Source organism: Salmo salar, chromosome 13, assembly GCF_965601325.2.
Source record: "Salmo salar chromosome 13, fSalSal1, whole genome shotgun sequence".
Taxonomy (NCBI): domain Eukaryota; kingdom Metazoa; phylum Chordata; class Actinopteri; order Salmoniformes; family Salmonidae; genus Salmo; species Salmo salar.
In genome coordinates, this window is record NC_138303.1 from 77,945,783 (window position 1) to 77,967,329 (window position 21,547).

Sequence of the window (21,547 nt, forward strand, 5' to 3'; positions counted from 1 at the left end):
CGTGAAGTATGGACTTTTTGACCGAAAATACATCTGTTGTGGACCTGGGATGCTTTCTGATGAAGACAACTAAAGGTAGGCGATTATTGACAATATTATACAAGATAAGATGTGACATGCGATTCTTTCCAAGATGGCGCCGAGCTCTGTATATTAGCTAATTTTCTGAGTATCGCATCTCCTTTTATCGCAAAGTGTGATTACCCAGTAAAGTTAATTTAAAATCTGGTACGACGGGTGTTCTCAAGAGATATTCATCTATAAATGTTAGATTGACAATATACATTTAAAAAATCGTTATAGGATAGTAATTTAGGGAAATGTAGCATTGTTTACCGGGACGCTTTTGAGGGGAAATTATGTAGTCAACCTCAGACAGAGATGTAAAATGCTGTTTTTATATATAAATATGACCTTTATTGAACAAAAGAATGCATGCATTGTATAACATGATGTCCTAGGGGTGCCATCTGATGAAGTTTGTAAAAGGTTAGTGCTGCATTTAGCTGTTTTTTGATTATATGTGATGCAAGTGGTTGGTCGGAAAATGGCTATGAAGCTGCTTTTTACGATGGACTCATCTAATATAATCTAATGATTTGCTTTTCCTGTAAAACCTTTTTGAAATCGGACGACGTGGGTCGATTCAGGAGAGGTGTATCTATAAAAAAAAAATATATATATATATATATATTTTTTTAAATTATGATTTTTTTTTAATGCTAATTGGCGATATGATTTTTCGCTGGATTTTGATCCCGCTAACGGGATCAGACGCTGAAGAGGTCCTGGAGTGGCCTAGCCAGTCTCCAGACCTTAATCCCATAGAAAATCTGTGGAGGGAGCTGAAGGTTCGAGTTGTCAAACGTCAGCCTCGAAACTTTAATGACTTGGAGAAGATCTGCAAAGAGGAGTGGGACAAAATCCCTCCTGAGATGTGTGCAGGAGGGATTTTACAAGAAACAAGAAACTACAAGAAACATCTGACCTCTGTGATTGCCAACAAGGGTTTTTCCACCAAGTACTAAGTCAAGTATTTGACCCCTCTGCAAAACATATTTCCCTCATTAAAATGCAAATCAATTTATAACATTTTTGACTTGCATTTTTCTGGATTTTTTTGTTGTTATTCTGTCTCTCACTGTTCAAATAAACCTACCATTAAAATTATAGACTGATAATTTCTTTGTCAGTGGGCAAACGTACAAAATCAGCAGGGGATCAAATACTTTTTTCCCGCACTGTATGCATCTATTGGTCACATATACCTTAAGAAAAAGGTAGGGGCGTGGATCAGAAAACCAGTCAGTATCTGGTGTGACCACCATTTGCCTCAGGCAGCGTGACATATCTCCTTTGCATAGAGTTGATCAGGCTGTTGATTGTGGCCTGTGGAATATTGTCCCACTTCTCTTCAATGGCTGTGCGAAGTTGCTGGATATTGGCGGGAACTGGAACACAATGTCAAACACGTAGATCAAGAGCATCCGAAACATGCTCAATGGTTGACAGATCTGGTTAGTATGCAGGCTATGGAGGAACTGGGACAGCTTTCCAGGAATTGTGTAGCATTATCATACTGACACATGAGGTGATGGTGGCAGATGAATGGCACGACTATGGGTCTCAGGATCTCGTCACGGTATCTCTGTGCATTCAAATAGCCATTGATAAAATGTAATTTTGTTCGTTGTCCGTATCGTATGCCTGCCCATACCATAACCCCACCACCAGCATTGGGCACTCTGTTCAGAATGTTGACATCAGCAAACCGCTCACCCACACGACACCAAACAAGCTGTCAGCCATCTGACCAGTACAGTTCAAACCGGGATTCATCCATGAAGAGCACACTTCTCCAGCGTGCAAGTACCCATTAAAGGTGAGCATTTGCCCACTGAAGTCGGTTACGAAGCCGAACTGCAGTCAAGTCAAGGCCCTGGAGAAGACAACGAGCATGCAGATGAGCTTCCCTGAGACGGTTTGTGACATTTTGTGCAGAAATTATTTGGTTGTTCAAACCCACAGTTTCATCAGCTGTCCAGGTGGCTGGTCTCAGACGATCCCGCAGGTGAAGAAATTGGATGTGGAGGTCCTGGGCTGGCGTGGTTATACATAGTCTGTGATTGTGAGGCTGGTTGGACATACTGACAAATTCTTGAAAACAACGTTGGAGGTAGCTTATGGTAGAGAAATGAACATTAAATTACCTGGCGACAGCTCTGGTGGACATTCTTGCAGTCAGCATGCCAATTGCACGCTCCCTCAAAATCTTTTACATTTGGGGCATTGTGTTGTGTTACAAAACTGCATATTTTAGGGTGGCCTTTTATTGTACCCAGCACAAGCACCTGTGCTGTTTAATCAGCTTCTTGATATGCCACACCTGTCAGGTGGATGGATTATCTTGGCAAATGTCAAGAGCAACGGAGGAATTATGTGGACTATCCGGAAACTTGGACATGTGAGGAGATCCTGGACGGGGCTGGACCATGGCACCAGGCTGGGGAATATCGTCGCCCACCGGAGGAGATAGAGGCAGCCAAGGCGAGCCTCGGTATGAGGCTCGATACACACGGTTGGCATTTAAGCCTGAGAGGCAGCCCCAAGAAATGTTGGGGGGAGGGTGGGGGGGGGGCACACGGGTAGTGTGGCTGGGCCAGGGTTAAGCCCCAAGCCAACTCCCCGTGCTTATAGGAAGCAGCCTCTTATTGGTCAGGCCCCGTGCTATGGGGTGATGCGCACGGCGTTGAGGCCGAGCATTCACAGGCCGGTTTGCGCGGTGCCAGCGCCCCGCATTTGCCAGGGGGAAGCGGGCATCCAGCCAGTAAGGGTGGTGCCAGCACTGCGCTCAAGACCGCCAGTGCGCCTTCACGGCCCAGTGTATCCTGTTCCCGCTCCTCGCACTAGCCCCGAGGTACGTGTTTCCAGTCTGGCACATCCAAAGCCAGCACCACGCACCAGGCTTCCAGTGCGTCAGCCCAGTCCAACTCGTCCTGTTCCTGCTCCTCGCACTAGCCTTGGGGTGCATGTCTCCAGTCTGGTACCTCCACTACCAGCCCCACGCATCAGGCTTCCAGTGCGTCAGCCCAGTCCAGAGCTTCCGACGGCAGTACCCCATCCAGAGCTTCCGGCAATAGTGCCTTGTCCAGAGCTTCTGGCAATAGTGCCTTGTCCAGAGCTTCTGGCAATAGTGCCTTGTCCAGAGCTTCTGGCAACAGTGCCCCGTCCAGAGTGTCCGGCGACAATGCCCCGTCTAGAGATGGCCCACAGTCCGGAACCGAGTGAGACGGCCTACAGTCCGGAGCCGAGTGAGACGGCCTACAGTCCGGAACCGGCGCAGCCAGAGTCGCCCTACAGTCCAGAGCTTCCAGAGTCGCCCTACAGTCCGGAGCTTCCAGAGTCGTCCTTCTGCCCGAGGTCTACAGCGAAGCGCTTCAGCCCGAGGTCTACAACGACGTGCCTCAGCCAGAGGTATTCAGCGGGGGTGGACAGGTTAGGTGGGGGACTAAGGCCAGAGCCTGAGCCACCTCCACAGTAGGAGGATTGGGGAGGGGGGGTGTAGCACGGGAACCGTCGGTGATGACAGCCACCCTCCCTTCCCTCCCTTTAGTTTGGGGGGTTTATTTTTGTGTTTAGTTTTTGTGTGAGGTGCATCCGGGGTCTGCACCATTGGGGGGGGGGGGGTACTGTCACGTTCTGACCAGTAAAGGGGTTATTTGTTATTGTAGTTTGGTCAGGACGTGGCAGAGGGATATTTATTTTATGTGGTTCGGGGTTTGTTAGTATCTGTGTTTATGTAGAGGGGTGTTTGGTTAGAGTATTCCGGGGTTTTTGGGTTATGTTATATATTTTGTATTTCTATGCTCAGTCTGTTGTGTATTTCTTTGTTGGCCTGGTATGGCTCTCAATCAGGAACAGCTGTACATCGTTGTTGCTGATTGAGAGTCATACTTAGGTAGCCTGTTTTCACCTGTCCCTTTGTGGGAAGTTGTTGTTGCATAGCTGTGTGTTTAGCCTGCAATCCTGTTCGTTCGATCGTTTTGTTTGTTCAGTATTAAATAAAGTCACTATGAGCACTCAACTCGCTGCGCCTTGGTCCACTACGTATGACGACCGTTACAAGCAAAGAAGAAATACTCACTAACAGGGATGTAAACAAAAGTGTGCACAACATTTAGAGAAATAAGCTTTTTGTGTGTATGAAACAATTCTGGGATCTTTTATTTCAGCTCAAGAAACACTTTAAATGTTGCTTTTGTATTTTTTTTCAGCGTATAATGGTTGACATTGGTAGAATGTATGGGGTTAGAGCAGGGCTTCCCATACTCGGCCCTCGGGACCCTAAGGGGTGCACATTTCGTTTTTTTGCCCAAACACCACACATCTGATTGAAAGCTTGATGATTAGTTAATTATTTGAATCAGCTGTGTAGTGCAAGGGCAAAAAACAAAATGTACACTCCTTGGGGTCACAAGGACCGAGTTTGGAAAACCCTGGGTTAGTAAATCATTTCACAGGCAATAATCCAAATCACACCCTCACTCTCGCTGAGCGACACACCATGGCTTAGGGAAATGCCCTGTAATCTTCAGTCAGCCCAAATGCACCAGCACAAACTAAACTGTACAGTAGGTCCTCTGCCCACGACAGGAGCAATTTTTCCATCATTTTATAATAGCAACCCAGTAACATGCCACAGCAATTCCCCAACAGTTTTTTTGTTGAATGTTGTTTGATTATAAATGCATAGAACATGAGAAAGGTGATGCATGGTGTTATAGCTGTGTGTGAGTTTGTGTATGTATGTATGTATGTATGTACAGTATGTATCTACTATATGTGTGCGCATCAGGGTGGATTATTCAAAGATAAATATTTTACCGTAGTTCTTTGAAGGGCTCGGCCCTGACGTGTGGCGTCTCCACAGAGTTGCTGAACACAGCTCCCTCGGCACCTGCAATCACAGAACCACACCATTAGCCAGGAGACCTCCCCACTCTGCAAGCCATCGGCCCGTCGCTCAATACCACATTGTGATGCCAAATCAATGGACATAATCTCTGAAGCCACAAATCTATATGGCCCGCCATGTCCAACAAGGTCTCACCTACTCCACAGAGTTAACTTTGGCTCTGAGCTACTGTAGTCCCACCCTATGCTATTGAATAAACCTTTAGGTTAGGGTGCTGCATCACAGTAAGCAGAATCAGGCTAGCGGATCAAAGGTCTTGACTAAATGTGTTTCAAAGCCCATTGTGTCACCGTAGGGACACCAAAACACCATGAAAAAAGGGGTTATTTCAATTATAGGAACGGGGTGATGGTCGGGTACCAGAGTACTTGAGAAAATTTACAGGGCCGTTATTCCTTTAGGGTTGTTCTTAAATTACAGCTCTCAGCTTTTCGCTCTGAAAGTGGCGAGGGTAAATATGCAAAGGGAAGCGCTCCCTCACCCATGTGGAAAGATAGCTCTGTGCTTAACGATCTGTTCCAGGAGGAGCTCTTCTGATGTACAGTCTTCAGAAAGTAATCACACCCTTGACTTTTCACACATTTTGTTGCTTTACAAAGTGGGATTAAAATGGATTTAATTGTCAATGATCCACACAAAGTACTCTGTAATGTCAAATTGGAAGAAAAATTCGAACCTTTTCTTTTATTAATTGAAAAAAAACACATATATCTTGTTTAGATAAGTATTCAACCCCCTGAGTCAATACATGTTATAATCATCTTTGGCAGCAATTACCCAGTCTTTCTGGGTAAGACTCAGAGCTTTGCACACCTGGATTGTACAATATTTGCCCATTGTCCTTCAAAACATTCTTCTAACTCTGTCAAGTTTGTTGTTGATCATTGCTAGACAGCCATATTCAAGACTTGCCATAGATTTTCATGCCGATTTAAGTCAAAACTGTAACAACAGTAGGCCACTCAGGAACAATCAATGTCGTGTTGGTAAGCGACTCCAGTGTATACAGTTGAAGTTGGAAGTTTACATACACTTAGGGTGGAGTCAAACTATAGTTTTGGCAAGTCGGTTAGTGCATTACACAAGTAATTACTTTGTGCATTACACAAGTAATTTTTCCAACACGTGTTTACAGACAGATTATTTCACTTATAATTCACTGTATCATAATTCCAGTGGGTCAGAAGTTTACATACACTAAGTTGACTGTGCCTTTAAACAGCTTGGAAAATTCCAGAAAATGATGTCATGGCTTTAGAAGCTTCTGAGAGGCTAATTGACATACTTTGAGTCAATTGGAGGTGTACCTGTAGATGTATTTCAAGGCCTACCTTCAAACTCAGTGCCTTTTTGCTTGACATCATGGGAAAAACAAAAGAAATCAGCCAAGACCTAAGAATTGTAGACCTCCACAAGTCTAGTTCATCCTTGGGAGCAATTTCCAAACGCCTGAAGGTACCACGTTCATCTGTACAAACAATAGTATGCAAATATAAACACCATGGCACCACGCAGCCGTCATTCCGCTCAGGAAGGAGACACATTCTGTTTCCCAGAGATGAACGTACTTCAGTGTGAAAAGTACAAAGATGCTGGAGGAAACAGGTACAAAAGTATCTATATCCACAGTAAAACAAGTCCTATATCGACATAACCTGAAAGGCCGCTCAGCAAGGAAGATGCCACTGCTCCAAAACTGCCATAAAAAAATCCAGACTACGGTTTGCATATGGGGACAAAGATCGTACTTTTTGGAGAAATGTCCTCTGGTCTGATGAAACAAAAATAGAACTGTTTGACCAATTGACCGTTGTTATGTTTGGAGGAAAAAGGGGGAGGCTTGCAAGAACACCATCCAAACTGTGAAGCATGGGGGTGGCAGCATCATGTTGTGGGGGTCCTTTGCTGCAGGAGGGACTGGTGCACTTCACAAAAGAAATGGCATCATGAGGGAGGAAAATTATGTGGATAAATTGAAGCATCTCAAGACGTCAGTCAGGAAGTTAAAGCTTGGTCGCAAATGGGTCTTCCAAATGGACAATGACCCCAAGCATACTTCCAAAGTTGTGACAAAATGGCTTAAGGACAACAAAGTCAAGGTATTGGAGCGGCCATCACAAAGCCCTGACCTCAATCCTATAGAACATTTGTGGGCAGAACTGAAAAAGCGTGTGCGAGCAAGGAGGCCTACAAACCTCACTCAGTTACACCAGCTCTGTCAGGAGGAATGGGCCAAAATTCACCCAACTTATTGTGGGAAGTTTGTAGAAGGCTAGCAGAAACGTTTGACCCAAGTTAAACAATTTAACGGCAATGCTACCAATTACTAATTGAGTGTATGTAAACTTCTGACCCACTGGGAATGTGATGAAAGAAATAAAAGCTAAAATAAATCATTCTCTCTACTATTATTCTGACATTTCACATTCTTAAAATAAAGTGGTGATCCTAACTGACTTAAGACAGGGAATTTTTACAAGGTTTAAATGTCAGGAATTGTGAAAAACAGAGTTTAAATGTGTTTGGCTAAGGTGTATGTAAACTTCGACTTCAACTGTATTTGTATTTGTGTTTTAGGTAATTGTCTTGCTGAAAGGTGAATTGATCTTCTAATGTCTGTTGGAAAGCAGACTGAACCCAGTTTTCGTCAAGGATTTTGTCAATGCTTAGCTATATACTGTTTATTTTATCCTAAAAAAGTCCCTAGCCCTTGCCGATGACAAACAACATGATGGGGCCACCACCATGCTTGGAAATATGAAGAGTGATACTCAGTGATGTGTTGTGTTGGATTTGCCCAAAAACAACTCCTTGTATTCAGGACAAAAAGTTAATTTCTTTGCCACATTTAATGCAGTATTACTTTAGTGCCTTGTTAAAAACAGGATGCGTGTTTTGAAATATTTTTATTCTGTACCGGCTTCCTTCTTTTCACTCTGTCATTTATGTTAGTATTGAGTAACTATAGTACAATGTTGTTGATCCATCTTCAGTTGTCTCCAGTCACAGCCATTTAACTTTGTAACTGTTTTAAAATCACCATTGGCCTCATGGTGAAATCCCTGAGCGGTTTTCTTCTTCTCCGGCAACTGAGTTAGAAAGTGCACCTGTATCTTTGTAGTGACTGAGTGTATTGATACACCATCCAAAGGTGTAAATAATAAATGCTCCATGCTCAAAGGGATGTTCAATGTCTGCTTTTTTTATTACCCAACTACCAATAGATTCCCTTCTTTTCGAACCATTGGAAAACCTCCCTGGTCTTTGTGGTTGAATCTGTGCTTGACATTCACTGCTCGACTGAGGGACTTTACAGATAATTGTATGTGTGGGGTATGTTAAACACTAGTACTGCACACAGAGTGAGTCCATGCAACTTATGTGACTTGTTTAGTAAATGTTTACTCCTGAACTTATTGAGGCTTGTCATAACCACACGGTTGAATACTTTTTGACTCAAAACATTTCAGCTTTCCATTTTTAATTAATTTCTAAAAACCTAATGCCACTTTTACTTTACGGGGTATTGTGTGTAGATCAGTCACACAAAACCTACATTTTATCAATTTTAAATTTAGACTGTAACACAACAAACAATGGAAAAAGTCAAGGGGTGTGAGTACTTTCTGAAGGCACTGTAGTGTTGGTCCTCCTGTATGCATCCCAGAGTCCTCTTGGGCGCAGGCTTGGCAGGGGTCTGCTCTGCGTTGAGTTTGAAGAGCTTAGCTCCGCGGGGGAAGTTTGATCCATTCTTTTACTTTCACAGCTTTGCTGCTGGGAGTCACACCTCCTCAGCAGGAGTGAAGGAAATGGCTATGAGACTGTCACTGGACTTCTGTGTTGTAATGTATATAAGATGAGATGTAAAACAACTCCACTTTTAGGGGATTTAGAGTCCACCTGTTGTAAATTCAATTGATTTGACATGATTTGGAAAGGCACACACCTGTCTATATAAGGTCCCACAGTTGACAGTGCATGTCAAAACAAAAACCAAGCCATGAGGTCGAAGAAATTGTCTGTAGAGCTCCGAGACAGGATTGTGCCGAGGAACAGATCTGGGAAAGAGCTGACTGCCTTAGAGATGGCTGCCCGGCCAAACTGAGCAATCGGGGGAGAAGGGCCTTGGTCAGGGAGTTGACAAAGAACCCAATGGTCACTCTGATAGAGCTCCAGAATTCCTCTGTGGAGATTGGAGAACATTCCAGAAGGATAACCATCTCTGCAGCACTCCACTAATCAGGAATTTACAGTAGAGTGGCCAGACGGAAGACACTCCTCAGTAAAAGTCACATGTCAGCCTTCTTGGAGTTTGCCAAAAGGCATCTAAAAGACACTCAGACCATGAGAAACAAGATTCTCTAGTCTGATGAAACCAAGATTGAACTCTTTGGCCTCAATGCCAAGCATCACGTCTGGAGGAAACCTGGCACCATCCCTACGATGAAGCATGGTGGTGGCAGCATCATGCTGTCAGGATGATTTTCAGCAGATTGGACTGGAAGACTGGTTAGGAAAGGGAAAGACTAATGGAACAAAGTACAGATAGTTCCTTTGATGAAAACCTGCTCCAGAGCGCTCAGGACCTCAGACTGGGGCGAAGGTTCACCTTCCAAAAGGACAACGACACTAAGCACACAGCCAAGACAATGCAGGAGTGGCTTCGGGACAAGTCTCAATGTCCTTGAGTTTCCCAGCCAGAGCCCAGACTTGAACCTTATAGAACATCTCTGGAGAGACTTGAAAATAGCTGTGCAGCGACACTCCCCATCCAACCTGACAAAATGTGGGAAAAGTCATGGGGTCTGAATACTTTCCGAATACACTTTGTGTGAACTCCCACAGGGATGAGGGTTCATTAAGAGATGATACAAAGGAGCCAGACCCTCATCAGACCATTCATATGCATAGAGTAAACTATCTCTACCCACAGTTATACACCAAGTACGTTTACATGCACACTAGTAATTCGATATTGAACTGATTATGGCAGTTGGCTGGTTATTTCTTTTGTCATGGTAACACGTTACTCTGCTTATCTTAATCAGCTTAAGGTCAAAATCAAGGTAAGTATACGCTGATTAAAAGACCTGGGGCCTCATTTATAAACTATGGCTATGTACAAAATATACCCCCTTTGCATGTGCTAGTTTTCGCGCAAAAGTTGGCATTTATTTAAATTTTACTTGATGTGAGAATGTGCCACCCTGCAAACTTTAGCGGTTGAAATATTGTTTTGCAAGCTGGCAAGTAAGTATTTTGTGAAATTGGGGGATATGATGAAAAGCTTATTCATAAAAGAATTCTAATAGGAAAACCTATTAACAAGAATGTAACCATTTGCCATTAGTGAGAAGAGCGAAAATCTGTGTTTTTATATTTAGAATCTAAAATAATTAGACATAGGAATTTCATAACCATTGCAGAATATATTCCTCACCTTTTCTGGCCGTGATGGGTTCATATTCCCAATGGAGACATACAACAAATTACCATGCGCATCTCTCATTTAATTGGACCTAGTAGCCTAGTAAATAGATAGGCTATATGTATATTAAGTTTTGCAATATCATAGGCAGCGCAGTTTATAATATCGGTATACAGTCAAATTGAATTGCTAATCTTTTACATTGAAGTAGGCCTACAGTATGTATCAAGTTTCAAGTTTTATTGTCATGTGCACAAATAGCCTACAGTGAAATACCTTTGTTGCTTGCTCTTTCCCAACAATGCAGTAATGAATACCAGTAGTACTATAAAACATAAATTACAAAGTAAAGTAGAACAAAAACACACAGTAGTTACAGTTGTATTTCTTGTAAGTACTGTAATTGCATTTTTTTTGTAGCCTGCCCTACAATATTTCAGAATTCAAAAGCAGTCCATCATATTTAGGTTGGGGGAAAAGTTGATATAAAACATTGTTGAATTCAAAACATTCTGCATACAGGTCCCTGACAATTTGCCATTGTTTTCTCCATCAGAAACTGACACAGTCCTTTTCCAGATACAGCATAAATTACTGCTAAAGATTAAAACATTCTGCCAACAAAGTAAATAGACCAGTATGTAAAATATTTGACAGTATGGGTAGGCTACAGCATTGCTGTGCGATAAGAGCATAACATCATTGTCTATTTAATCTCAGAGCCTATACCAACACAGGACATATAAACCCAATAAACTATTGATAAACTAAATATTGAACAAAGATTCATCTTTTGCATGCTCTGGTCTAATCACAATAGTTAAAAATTATACAGCAAATAAAGGCCGTTAATGTGACCATTAAAGGTGAATGGAGGCGTTTTTCAGGTTGAGTTTTCAGGCTCATTCACGCATGCACAGTTTTACGAAAGTTCTGATTGATAACGGGAAACATGTATGTATGGATTGCGCCAAGTTTATAATTCTTAATATTTTTGTACAGTATATGCGCAGACTTTTCAGAAATGGAGCATCCCAAAATTTTGTGTGAAATTTACGCAACGGTTCTAAATGAGGCCCCAGATTTTCTGAGCAATATTTCCAACTATTGGACATGTAAACGCCTTAATCAACGTTGATCTGCGCATGTGCTAGCACGAGCAGGCGAGCTTCCTACTTTTGCGCAAGTGAGTTCTGAAAAACTGAAAGTATGCATCTTTGAAATAGTTTTCACATACAAACTTTAAATGTCCGAACTCAGAATTTTACATTTTTACATTTTTAGTCATTTAGCAGACGCTCTTATCCAGAGAGACTTACAGTAGTGAATGCATACATTTCATTTCATACATTTTTTTTCCCGTGCTGGCCCCCCGTGGGAATCGAACCCACAACCCTGGTGTTGCAAACACCATGCTCTACCAACTGAGCTACAGGGAAGGTCGGAATCAAATATTCTTCATAAAAAAACATGGTGGATATGTTGGAACGTTTATTTTGGTTGCCGATTTTCTGCATTTATCAAAGCCCAATCAGGTAGCCTGATTTCAGATGTGCCCATGTAAACAGGATTATTAGGGAAATCGTTCTTGTAAAGCATGTAAATATTTAAATCGAACTATCATATTCATCTGACTATTTACAATAATTGTATTATTGTGTACATGTAACTTAATGTAGACTACTGCACACGCATATACCCACAGACTAATGAGACTCTACACTCAGAAAACAGGATTCCAAAAGAGTTATTCTACTGTCCCCATAGGAGAAACCTTTTGGTTCCAGGTAAAAATCTTTTGGGTTGGATGTATAACCTTCTGAAGAAAGGGTTCTACCTGAAACCAAAAGGGTTTTTCAAAGGGTTCTATGGGGACAGCTAAACAACCTTTTCAGGTTCTAGATAGAAAAAAAGGTGCTAAGAGTGTACAGCGGATAGGAGACATCCCACAGTCCCCAACCCAAAATAGCCTGTCACAAGTAACCCACCGACTTACAGAGCAGAAAATAAAACATTCATACATATTTCTACACTGTAGCCATGAGCCCTTCAAGTAAATATCCAGGCCTCACAGCCAAAACATTGCTCTACATTGCTCTTTGCTCAGATGGTATGGAAAAGTTGTGATGCAGCTTTTATGGGGAGATATTTCACTTTATGGTGTCTCCTACGGTAAGCGACTATTATATTATGGAGAGAAAGGTGGTCAATACAGTGCCAGCTTAGCGGTAACAAATGTAACAAATTTCACAATTACTTTTTTGTGTGAAAATGCTGACAGAGAAAAACTCAGCCCCCCCGCCTGACAGCCGAGATTTACATTGATCGGTGAGATACACAAACCATTCAAACTTGCCAACCATATCCATGAAGAGTAATAGAGGCTGTCCATATGTAATGCTATGTTCATAGAATACATGGTGAGGGTGTGTGATGAGCTGTCAGCAGCATGTCAGAATACTGTACTGTCAAAGCCAGTTTTGGGGAGGGATTTACAGATGATGGGCCTCTTTTGGCAACAACAAAAAAAATCACACTTAAGGTGAGTACAGTCTGTTGAAGTTTGTTTCAGTAGGTGTATTCATACAGTCAGAGGGATTCAACCAACAACATAACCCAGAATGGTTTTGGCAAAATGCATAACACAGCATTAACACATTGAGTTAGAACCTGGAAAATCTGTACTAAAAGGCCAGTGCAGTATAGCAAAAAACACAACATCAGTTCCCCATTCTGACACAGTAGGGCCCAGACAGCCTTCTCTCAAACACTACTACCAGCCAGCTAGCCACAGTCCATAGATGAAAATAATAGATGATCAAAGCCCCTGGGAGAGAAATGATTAAAGTGACTCAGTGTGGACAGACAGACTGCAGCCGTAGTCAGATCAAGACCAGGAAACAAAATCACTGTGGGAAGAAAAAGGCTGCCTTTAGCCTTTGGCTGTATGCACAGTGTGTGGCTGAGTCTGTGGTGCCATTCAGCCTAACTGACAGATCAGTACTTTTAGTTAGGAGAAAGGACTGTAGCAGTACAGTATGTGCCTTTTTGGTATTAGGCATACCACACACTGTCTATAATATCTTCACTTTCACACCTTAATTAGAGAGCAAGTTAATGTGATGCAGTCCTAATATGGACACTGTAATAGTGAATGTTTGATATTCCCCATATACAGCATACTGCATAGTTGGGTATCTGGTAACACAATGGGGTTCAACATAGGGAGCAGTACTGGATAGGATCAAACTGTCTGCTGCCTTAACTGCAGTACAATCAGAGCTTAGTTATACTACGTATGGTCTTAAATCAATAACCAGCCTATGAGATTCAATCGATCAATATCTTCTCACTTGTATTTACACATTACCTTATGAACTTTAGTCGACTTTCATACATAGGCAACCACACACGTGCAAATGTTATTATCTGTTATTATCTATGCATAGTAATTTTAATCACTCTACCTACATGTACATATTACCTCGACACCGGTACCCCAGCACATTGACTCTGTACCGGTACCCCCTGTATATAGCCCCGCTATTGTTACAGTATTTACTGCTGCTCTTTAATTATTTGTTATTCTTATCTCATACTTTTTTTTTAAGGTATTTTCTTAAAACTGCATTGTTGGTTAAGGGCTTGAAAGTAAGCATTTCACTGTAAGGTCTACACCTGTTGTATTCGGCGCATGTAACAAATACAATTTGATTTGATGTGTGCACAAGCGTGCCTACACACACGTGCACACGCTCACATGCTTGTAAACGCGCACACTCACATGCATTCACATTCACACACCTCTCCCTAAACGCTCCATTGGGAACCTGACTGGGCCAACTCTCCCAGTGACATCCTGTAATGCACCGGCCATAAACGTCCATAAACAGATTGAGTGAAAGATCGATAAAGCCATTTTAGTTTTATTTCCAAGTTCCCACATAATGTCCCTTCTGAAATTATTTTGTCAATGTGTTTCCATTACGTCTCCTTCGACCCTCCTAGTCCGCCAGTCTCCTGCTGATCAATCAGCGCCTTATGAAGCATGCAGCAGGATATATCACTAGTGTTTGGAGGCCTCATAAACATTCACTTAATGTCTTCCATAGCGACTGGTGGTGGGATAGAGGGAGGCGATGGAGAAGAGTATATGGGCAAAGGATGACAAATGTGAGACGTGTTTTTAAATAGCCTATGTAGCACAGTCTGTACAGACCCGGCCTCCCAGTGAGAGGTTATGTTGTTTATCCAGACATATCAGTAGGCATTACGGCTGCACCCACATTACATGGCCTGCGGGTCTTCCACATCAGTAGTATTTAACTTGAATAGCACTGCTGCTGAGCTGATATCTGGATCATCTGCTGTATTTACACTAGGATGTTCAAGGGCCTTTCTTATGATAGCAGACCTGTATCTACACATAGGATCAATCAATGTTTAAATTACCTTTGGCTGTCATGATTGCATAGATGTATATCGATTGAGATGGGAAAGATGTACACTACCGTTCAAAAGTTTGGGGTCATTTAGAAATGTCCTTGTTTTTGAAATACAGTGGAGACATTGTTAATGTTGTAAATGACTATTGTAGCTGAAAACGGCAGATTTTTTATGCAATATCTACATAGGCGTACACAGGCCTATTATCAGCAACCATCACTCCTGTGTTCCAATGGCACGTTGTGTTAGCTAATCCAACTTGATCATTTTCAAAAGGCTAATTGATCATTAGAAAACCATTTTGCAATTATGTTAGCACAGCTGAAAACGGTTGTCCTGAATAAAGAAGCAATAAAACTGGCCTTTAGACTAGTTGAGTATCTGGAGCATCAGCATTTGTGGGTTCGATTACAGGCTCAAAATGGCCAGAAGCAAAGAACATTCTTCTGAAACTCATCAGTCTATTCTAGTTCTGAGAAATGAAGGCTATTCCATGCAAGAAATTCCCAAGAAACTGAAGATCTTATACAACGTTGTGTACTACTCCCTTCACAGAACAGCGCAAACTGTCTCTAACCAGAATAGAAAGAGGAGTGGGAGGTCCAGGTGCACAACTGAACAAGAGGACAAGTACATTAGAGTGTCTAGTTTGAGAAACAGACACCTCACAAGTCCTCAACTGGCAGCTTCATTAAATAGTACCCACAAAAAACCAGTCTCAATGTCAACAGTGAAGAGGCGACTCCGAGATGCTGGCCTTCTAGGCAGAGTTGCGAAGAAAAAGCCATATCTCAGACTGGCCAATAAAAATAAAAGATTAACATGGGCAAAAGAACACAGACACTGGACAGAGGAACTCTGCCTAGAAGGCCAGCATCTCGGAGTCGCCTCTTCACTGTTGACGTTGAGACTGGTGTTTTGCGGGAACTATTTAATGAAGCTGCCAGTCATTGTTTCTGTCCATTTTGAGCCTGTAATTTAACCCACAAATGCTGATGCTCCAGATACTCAACTAGTCTAAAGAAGGGCAGTTTTATTGCTCCTCTAATCAGTACAACCGTTTTCAGCTGTGCTAACATAATTGCAAAAGGGTTTTCTAATGAACAATTAGCCTTTTAAAATGATAAACATGGGATTAGCTAACACAACGTGCCATTGGAACACAGGAGTGATGGTTGCTGATAATGGCCCTCTGTACGCCTATGTAGATATTCCTTAAAAAAATCAGCCGTTTCCAGCTACAATAGTCCTTTACAACATTAACACTGTCTACACTGTATTTCGGATCAATTTGATGTTATTTTAATGGCCAAAAAATGTGCTTTTCTTTCAAAAACCAGGACATTTCTAAGTGACCCCAAACTTTTGAATGGCAGTGTATATTTTTACATGTTTTTAACCCCTCATTTTTGGAACGAAACATTCTAAGCCCTGTCTAAGCCGGGGGGGGGGGGACGACTTGCTTCCATTCAGTCACAAGAGCATTAGTGAGGTCGAGCACTGATGTTAAGCGATTAGGCCTGCTTTGCAGTCGGCGTTCCAATTCATCCCAAAGGTGTTTGATGGGGTTGAGGTCAGGGTTCTGTGCAGGCCAGTCAAGTTCTTCTACTCTGATCTCCACAAACCATTTCTGTATGGACCTCGCTTTGTGCACGGGGGCATTCATGCTGAAACAGGAAAGGGCCTTCCCCAAACTGTTGCCACAAACTTGGAAGCACAGAATCGTCTAGAATGTCATTGTATGCTTTAGCGGTAAGATTTCCCTTCACTGGAACAAAGGGACCTTGCCTGAACCATGAAAAACAGTGCCAGACTATTATTCCTCCTCCACCAAACTTTACAGTTGGCACTATGCATTCGGGCAGGTAGCGTTCCCCTGGCGTCCACCAGATTAGTCCGTCAAACTGGCAGATGTTGGAATGTGATTCAACACTCCAGAGAATAAGTTTCCACTGCTCCAGAGTCCAATGGTGGCGAGCTTTACACCACTCCAGCCGACTCTTGGCATTAGGCATGGTAATCTTAGTCTTGTGTGCGGCTGCTCGGCCATGGAAACCCATTTCATGAAGCTCCCGACAAACAGTTCTTGTGCTGACGTTGCTTCCAGAGGCAGTTTAGAACTCAGTAGTGAGTGTTGCAACCGAGGACAGACAATTTTTACGTGCAACGCACTTCAGCATTCCCGCTGTCCTGTTCTGTGAGCTTGTGTGGCCTACCATTTCATGGCTGAGCCGTTGTTGATCCTTGACATTTCCACTTCACAATAACAGCACTTACAGTTGTCCAGGGCAGCTCTAGCAGGGCAGAAATTTGACGAACTGACTTGTTGGAAAGGTGGCATCCTATGACAGTGCCACGTTGAAAGTCACTGAGCTCTTCAGTAAGGCCATTCTACTGACAATGTTTGTCTATAGAGATTGCATGCCTGTGTGCTCTATTTTATACACCTGTCAGCAACGGGTGTGGCTAAAATAATTGAATCCACTATAGCGTATGTACCTCAATTACCTCATCATTTCTCATGTTATTCTTTTTTAATATTTTTTTATTTTCTTACTAGTTCTATACATTTTTTTCTGCGTTGTTAGGAAGTAATTTCACTGTTAGCCTACAATTGTTGTTTATGAAACATGTGACAAATACAATTTGATTTGTATATAGCCTCGTTATTGTTATTTATTGTACTATTTTCTATTCTAATTTGCAAATGTTCTTACTTTTTAACTCTGCATCGTTGGGAAAGGGTTTGTAAGTAAGCATTTCATGGTAAAGTCTACACCTGTTGTATTCGTCGTATGTGACAAATAAAATTTAAATTAATTTCCAATTAATGGAAACACCAGTGCCGCATCCATAAATAGGATTCCAGCAATAGTACTCAGAGAGAGCAAAATCCAGGTGGCCGAATGCAGGAAAATTAGAACTATATATCTGCCTTGGGTGCAGTGCCATTTAGCGGCAGAATTACATAAGTTTGTTTCCAAGGACCCGGTGGACCTTTTATAGTGAAAGTGGCTCTCGCTCCAGGAACAAAAGTGCACTTGAGTGTTGGGGAGAAGTAGGTTCTTGGACGTGATGTACAGTTGAAGAGTGCTCCAGGGATCCTCAGTAGTACACTAGATTGCAGATTATAATTAAATAAATTTAGCATCAGCCTCGTTGTTGCAGTAAGTCAGACAGGGGTGGGATGGTTGCATTGGTGAAAGCGGTGGGGAGGAGAAGAGCACACCCAACATATTTTTTTGAAATTGTATACTATGGTATAAATATTATAGAATTCACTGTAGTGTTTCTGCAGACTTTACTGTAATATTCAGTGTAGTGTTTTTGAGGACCAAAGTAGGCAAAAACACTACAGTCAATACTGTTGTATTTACTGTAGTATACTGTAATATTTACAGTTAACTATAGTATAACTACTGTAGTAAAATAAAAACTTTAGTAAATACTATAGTAATTAATGTAGTGTTTTTGCAGATTGTAGTATACTGTAGTATTTACTATCGTGTTTTTCTGGACTGTAGTATACTTTAGTATTTACTGTAGTGTTTTGCAGACATTACTGTAGTATTTACTATAGTGTTTTTGTTTTGTTATCTTTGACATAGAAATGGAGGCTTTCTCCTTCAGGAAACCTACTGGAGAAACAGTAAAATAGCACATTTTCCATGACCTGTAGCTATGTGAGACTGGGGGTCTGAACAGATAGTTCAGAGCTTCTGCTCTTTTCTATAACCGTTGGGAACACAATTTATGGACTATACTTGGCATAGATTTCTCACTTATAGGTGGACAAATTGCGATATGGTGGAGGGGAATGGGCAGGGTATATGCAAATTAAATAGTGTGGTATTTACTATAGTTAGATGCAAGTGAATTGTTTTTGTGGACTTTACTGTAGTATTTACTACAGTGTTTTTTTGTTGCGGATAATACTGTAGTAAATACTCCAATATTATCTGAAAAATAAACTGTAGTAAATACTACAACATTCTATAGTATTTACTACACATGATTGAGGGTTAAACAGCGTGTAGTATAGTATTCCACAATTTACTATAGAATTTAATAGTAAGTACTGTAGTATTCTATAGTAAACCATTTTTTCATGTGGGACTGCATCAAGAACATGGCTCAACAGGGACTGATAATGTGTAGATATTAAACGGGGAAATAGTTTGTTAGTAAAAGCAAGCAGTAAAGTATTTTAAGGAGACTACTGCAGATGGCGTGAGAGTGATATTTAATACACCAGCACATATTTATTTTGTAGCTGATCATTTTTGATGCACAATTGCAAGTAAATGTAGGCTCTGTTTACTGTATGTATTGATTTTCTATATACTTGTACATTAAGTACTATATTTGCAAAATCATGATTTCACCGTGGCTTTCAAGTACTCTACTGTCATCTGGTCATCCGGTTTATAGCTACAAACTTCAGTGCTCACACCCGTAGCAGGCGCCTAGTATAGAGGGAGATGGAGCGGGATGGGAGAACAGAGTGTCAGTGGGGCCGATAACATCATCCTCTGCTACCAGACCATTTGTCACCCAAGGAGCTACTGTAGCATGGAGCCGTACATGGAGCTGTGGAACACATCACTGTGCCTTGTGGTTAATCAAGCTCCGGGCAGCCGCAGTCTGGAAGAGGGATATCACACTGATGAGTGTGTGTTTGTACAGTATATGTGTGTGTGTGTGTGTGTGTGTGTGTGTGGTGTGTGTGTGCATGCCTGCGTGTCGTTGACCAGACCTTGGGAGGAATCATTAGAACAACAGGCCGATTGCAAGAATAAAGTGAAGAAGGAAAAAAGGAATGGGCATCGCTGTTTGGATAACTGTTTGTAGCAATATCTCATTGGTCTGTCTATGCTTATTGTGTATACCGTAAACTACTTGATTCCAAGGTTACGCTTTAATTTCAATAATGCCAAAGCCCGGTTTAAGGTGTTACTATATAATGCACGTTGGCTGTATTTAGACAGGCAGTCCGATTCGGATTTTTTTTTTCTTCGCTAATTGGTCTTTTGACTAATCAGATTAGCTCTGAAAAAGATCTGATGTGAAGATCTGGTGTGATTTGTCAGAAGACCAATTGGTGGAAAAAATATCAGAATTGGGCTGCCTGTGTGTCACGTCCTGACCAGTAAAAGGGGTTGTTTGTTATTGTAGTTTGGTCAGGGCGTGGCAGGGGGTGTTTGTTTAGTGTGTTTCGGGGTTTTTGGTTTATGTTCTATGTGGTTTTCTAGTTTTTCTATGTCTATGTTAGTTTTGTCAATGACCTCCAATCAGAGTCAGCTGTTTGTTGTTATCTCTGATTGGAGGCCATATTTAGTTGTGTGTGTTTTCACTTGTGTTTGTGGGTGGTTGTTTCCTGTTTAGTCTGTGCACCTTACGGGACTGTTTTCGTCATTTGTTTTGTGTAAGTGTTTTGTTTTTTCTTCAATAAAAGAAGATGATAAATATACCCGCTGCATTTTGGTCTACCTACAACGACGCTTGTGACACTGTGTAAACGCAGCCATTGAGAGCCAGATATACAGTATATTAAAGAGGACAGTCATTGTAAATCGAAAACCGATCTCATACTGCTGCAAAAGTCACCTAAAGATTCTCAGGCTTACATTTTAGTCCATTACCAATGCCATCCATGTTCCAAGATACCATTAGTTATCATGGATCAGTGGTGGATGCAGTTAGACGCTATTTTCATTGGAAGCGAGGTATACAATCAACACCTAGACCATCCTCTCTCTCACATATCCTTGACAGGAATTATATATCCTCAAAATGAGAAGAAAAACATTATACGTCTAAATGTAATCCATTTTAAATTCAGGCTGTAACAAAACAAAATGTGGAAAAAGTAAAGGGGTGTGAATACTTTTTGAAGCTCTGTATAAACAAGACTTGATAGGCGAACAATGCCTCCATGATTTTGCAAATGGCTAGCCGGGCTCTCAAACACATCTTGTTTGTCAGAGACACTCAGTGCTGTAAACCCTGAGACTGTACTGACTTCACGGTTACAATCTAATCTAGCTTTGTGACCTGTGGTGGGCTCGATTTATGTGGACTGTGAAACCAAGCCCTAGGAAGAGGCCCAGGTAAAGCAGAGTGCAGAGAAGCAGAGGCTATAACTCACTGGCTTTTATGGATTCTTTATCATCTACTTAGCATGGTCACCTGACAGAAATCCAATGGTCACTTTGCAAAGCACATTCCCCATTCAGACCTGATCAAATGGTGAAATGTAGTCTCCCTCTCGCGCCTTAAATAAATGTCATGTATGACACTCGTCACACAGTAAAACCCTGCTGCTCTTTATGATCTTCTTACTGAAAGCTGGAGCCACAAAGAGAGAGAGAGGGAGGGAGGAGGATAAACTGAGGAAGAGAATGAAGTGAAATGGATGAATGTCATCATATTCAGGAATGACTTGGCTATAATGTTGATGGGAATGCAGAAGGTGAAACATAAATAAAGTTGGTTATCATTACTGTCATATTTCCATTACTATTTCTAAGAAAGGATATAGAGTACTTCACAGTTCCAGGTCTCTCTCGTTCTCTCTCTCATACACTCTCTCATTATCTATCTATTCTCTCTCTATCTTTCTCTCTCATACTATTTCTCTCTCTCTCATTTTTTCTTACAGCAGATACAAGGTGCACTGAATCCTGGGAAGTACAAGG

The 21,547-nt window shown here is 41.7% G+C and overlaps 1 protein-coding gene across 3 annotated transcripts in view; it reads right to left on the reverse strand.

The window, feature by feature from the left end:
• LOC106568000 (delta-sarcoglycan) overlaps positions 1-21,547 on the reverse strand; it is a 338,771-nt gene that overhangs the window by 40,285 nt on the left and 276,939 nt on the right. For all 3 annotated transcript variants that reach the window (XM_014137970.3, XM_082960348.1, XM_014137971.3), the window contains one exon: positions 4,885-4,957. In XM_014137970.3, coding sequence (XP_013993445.1) covers positions 4,885-4,957 — 73 coding nt within the window. The remainder of the gene's footprint in view (positions 1-4,884; positions 4,958-21,547) is intronic.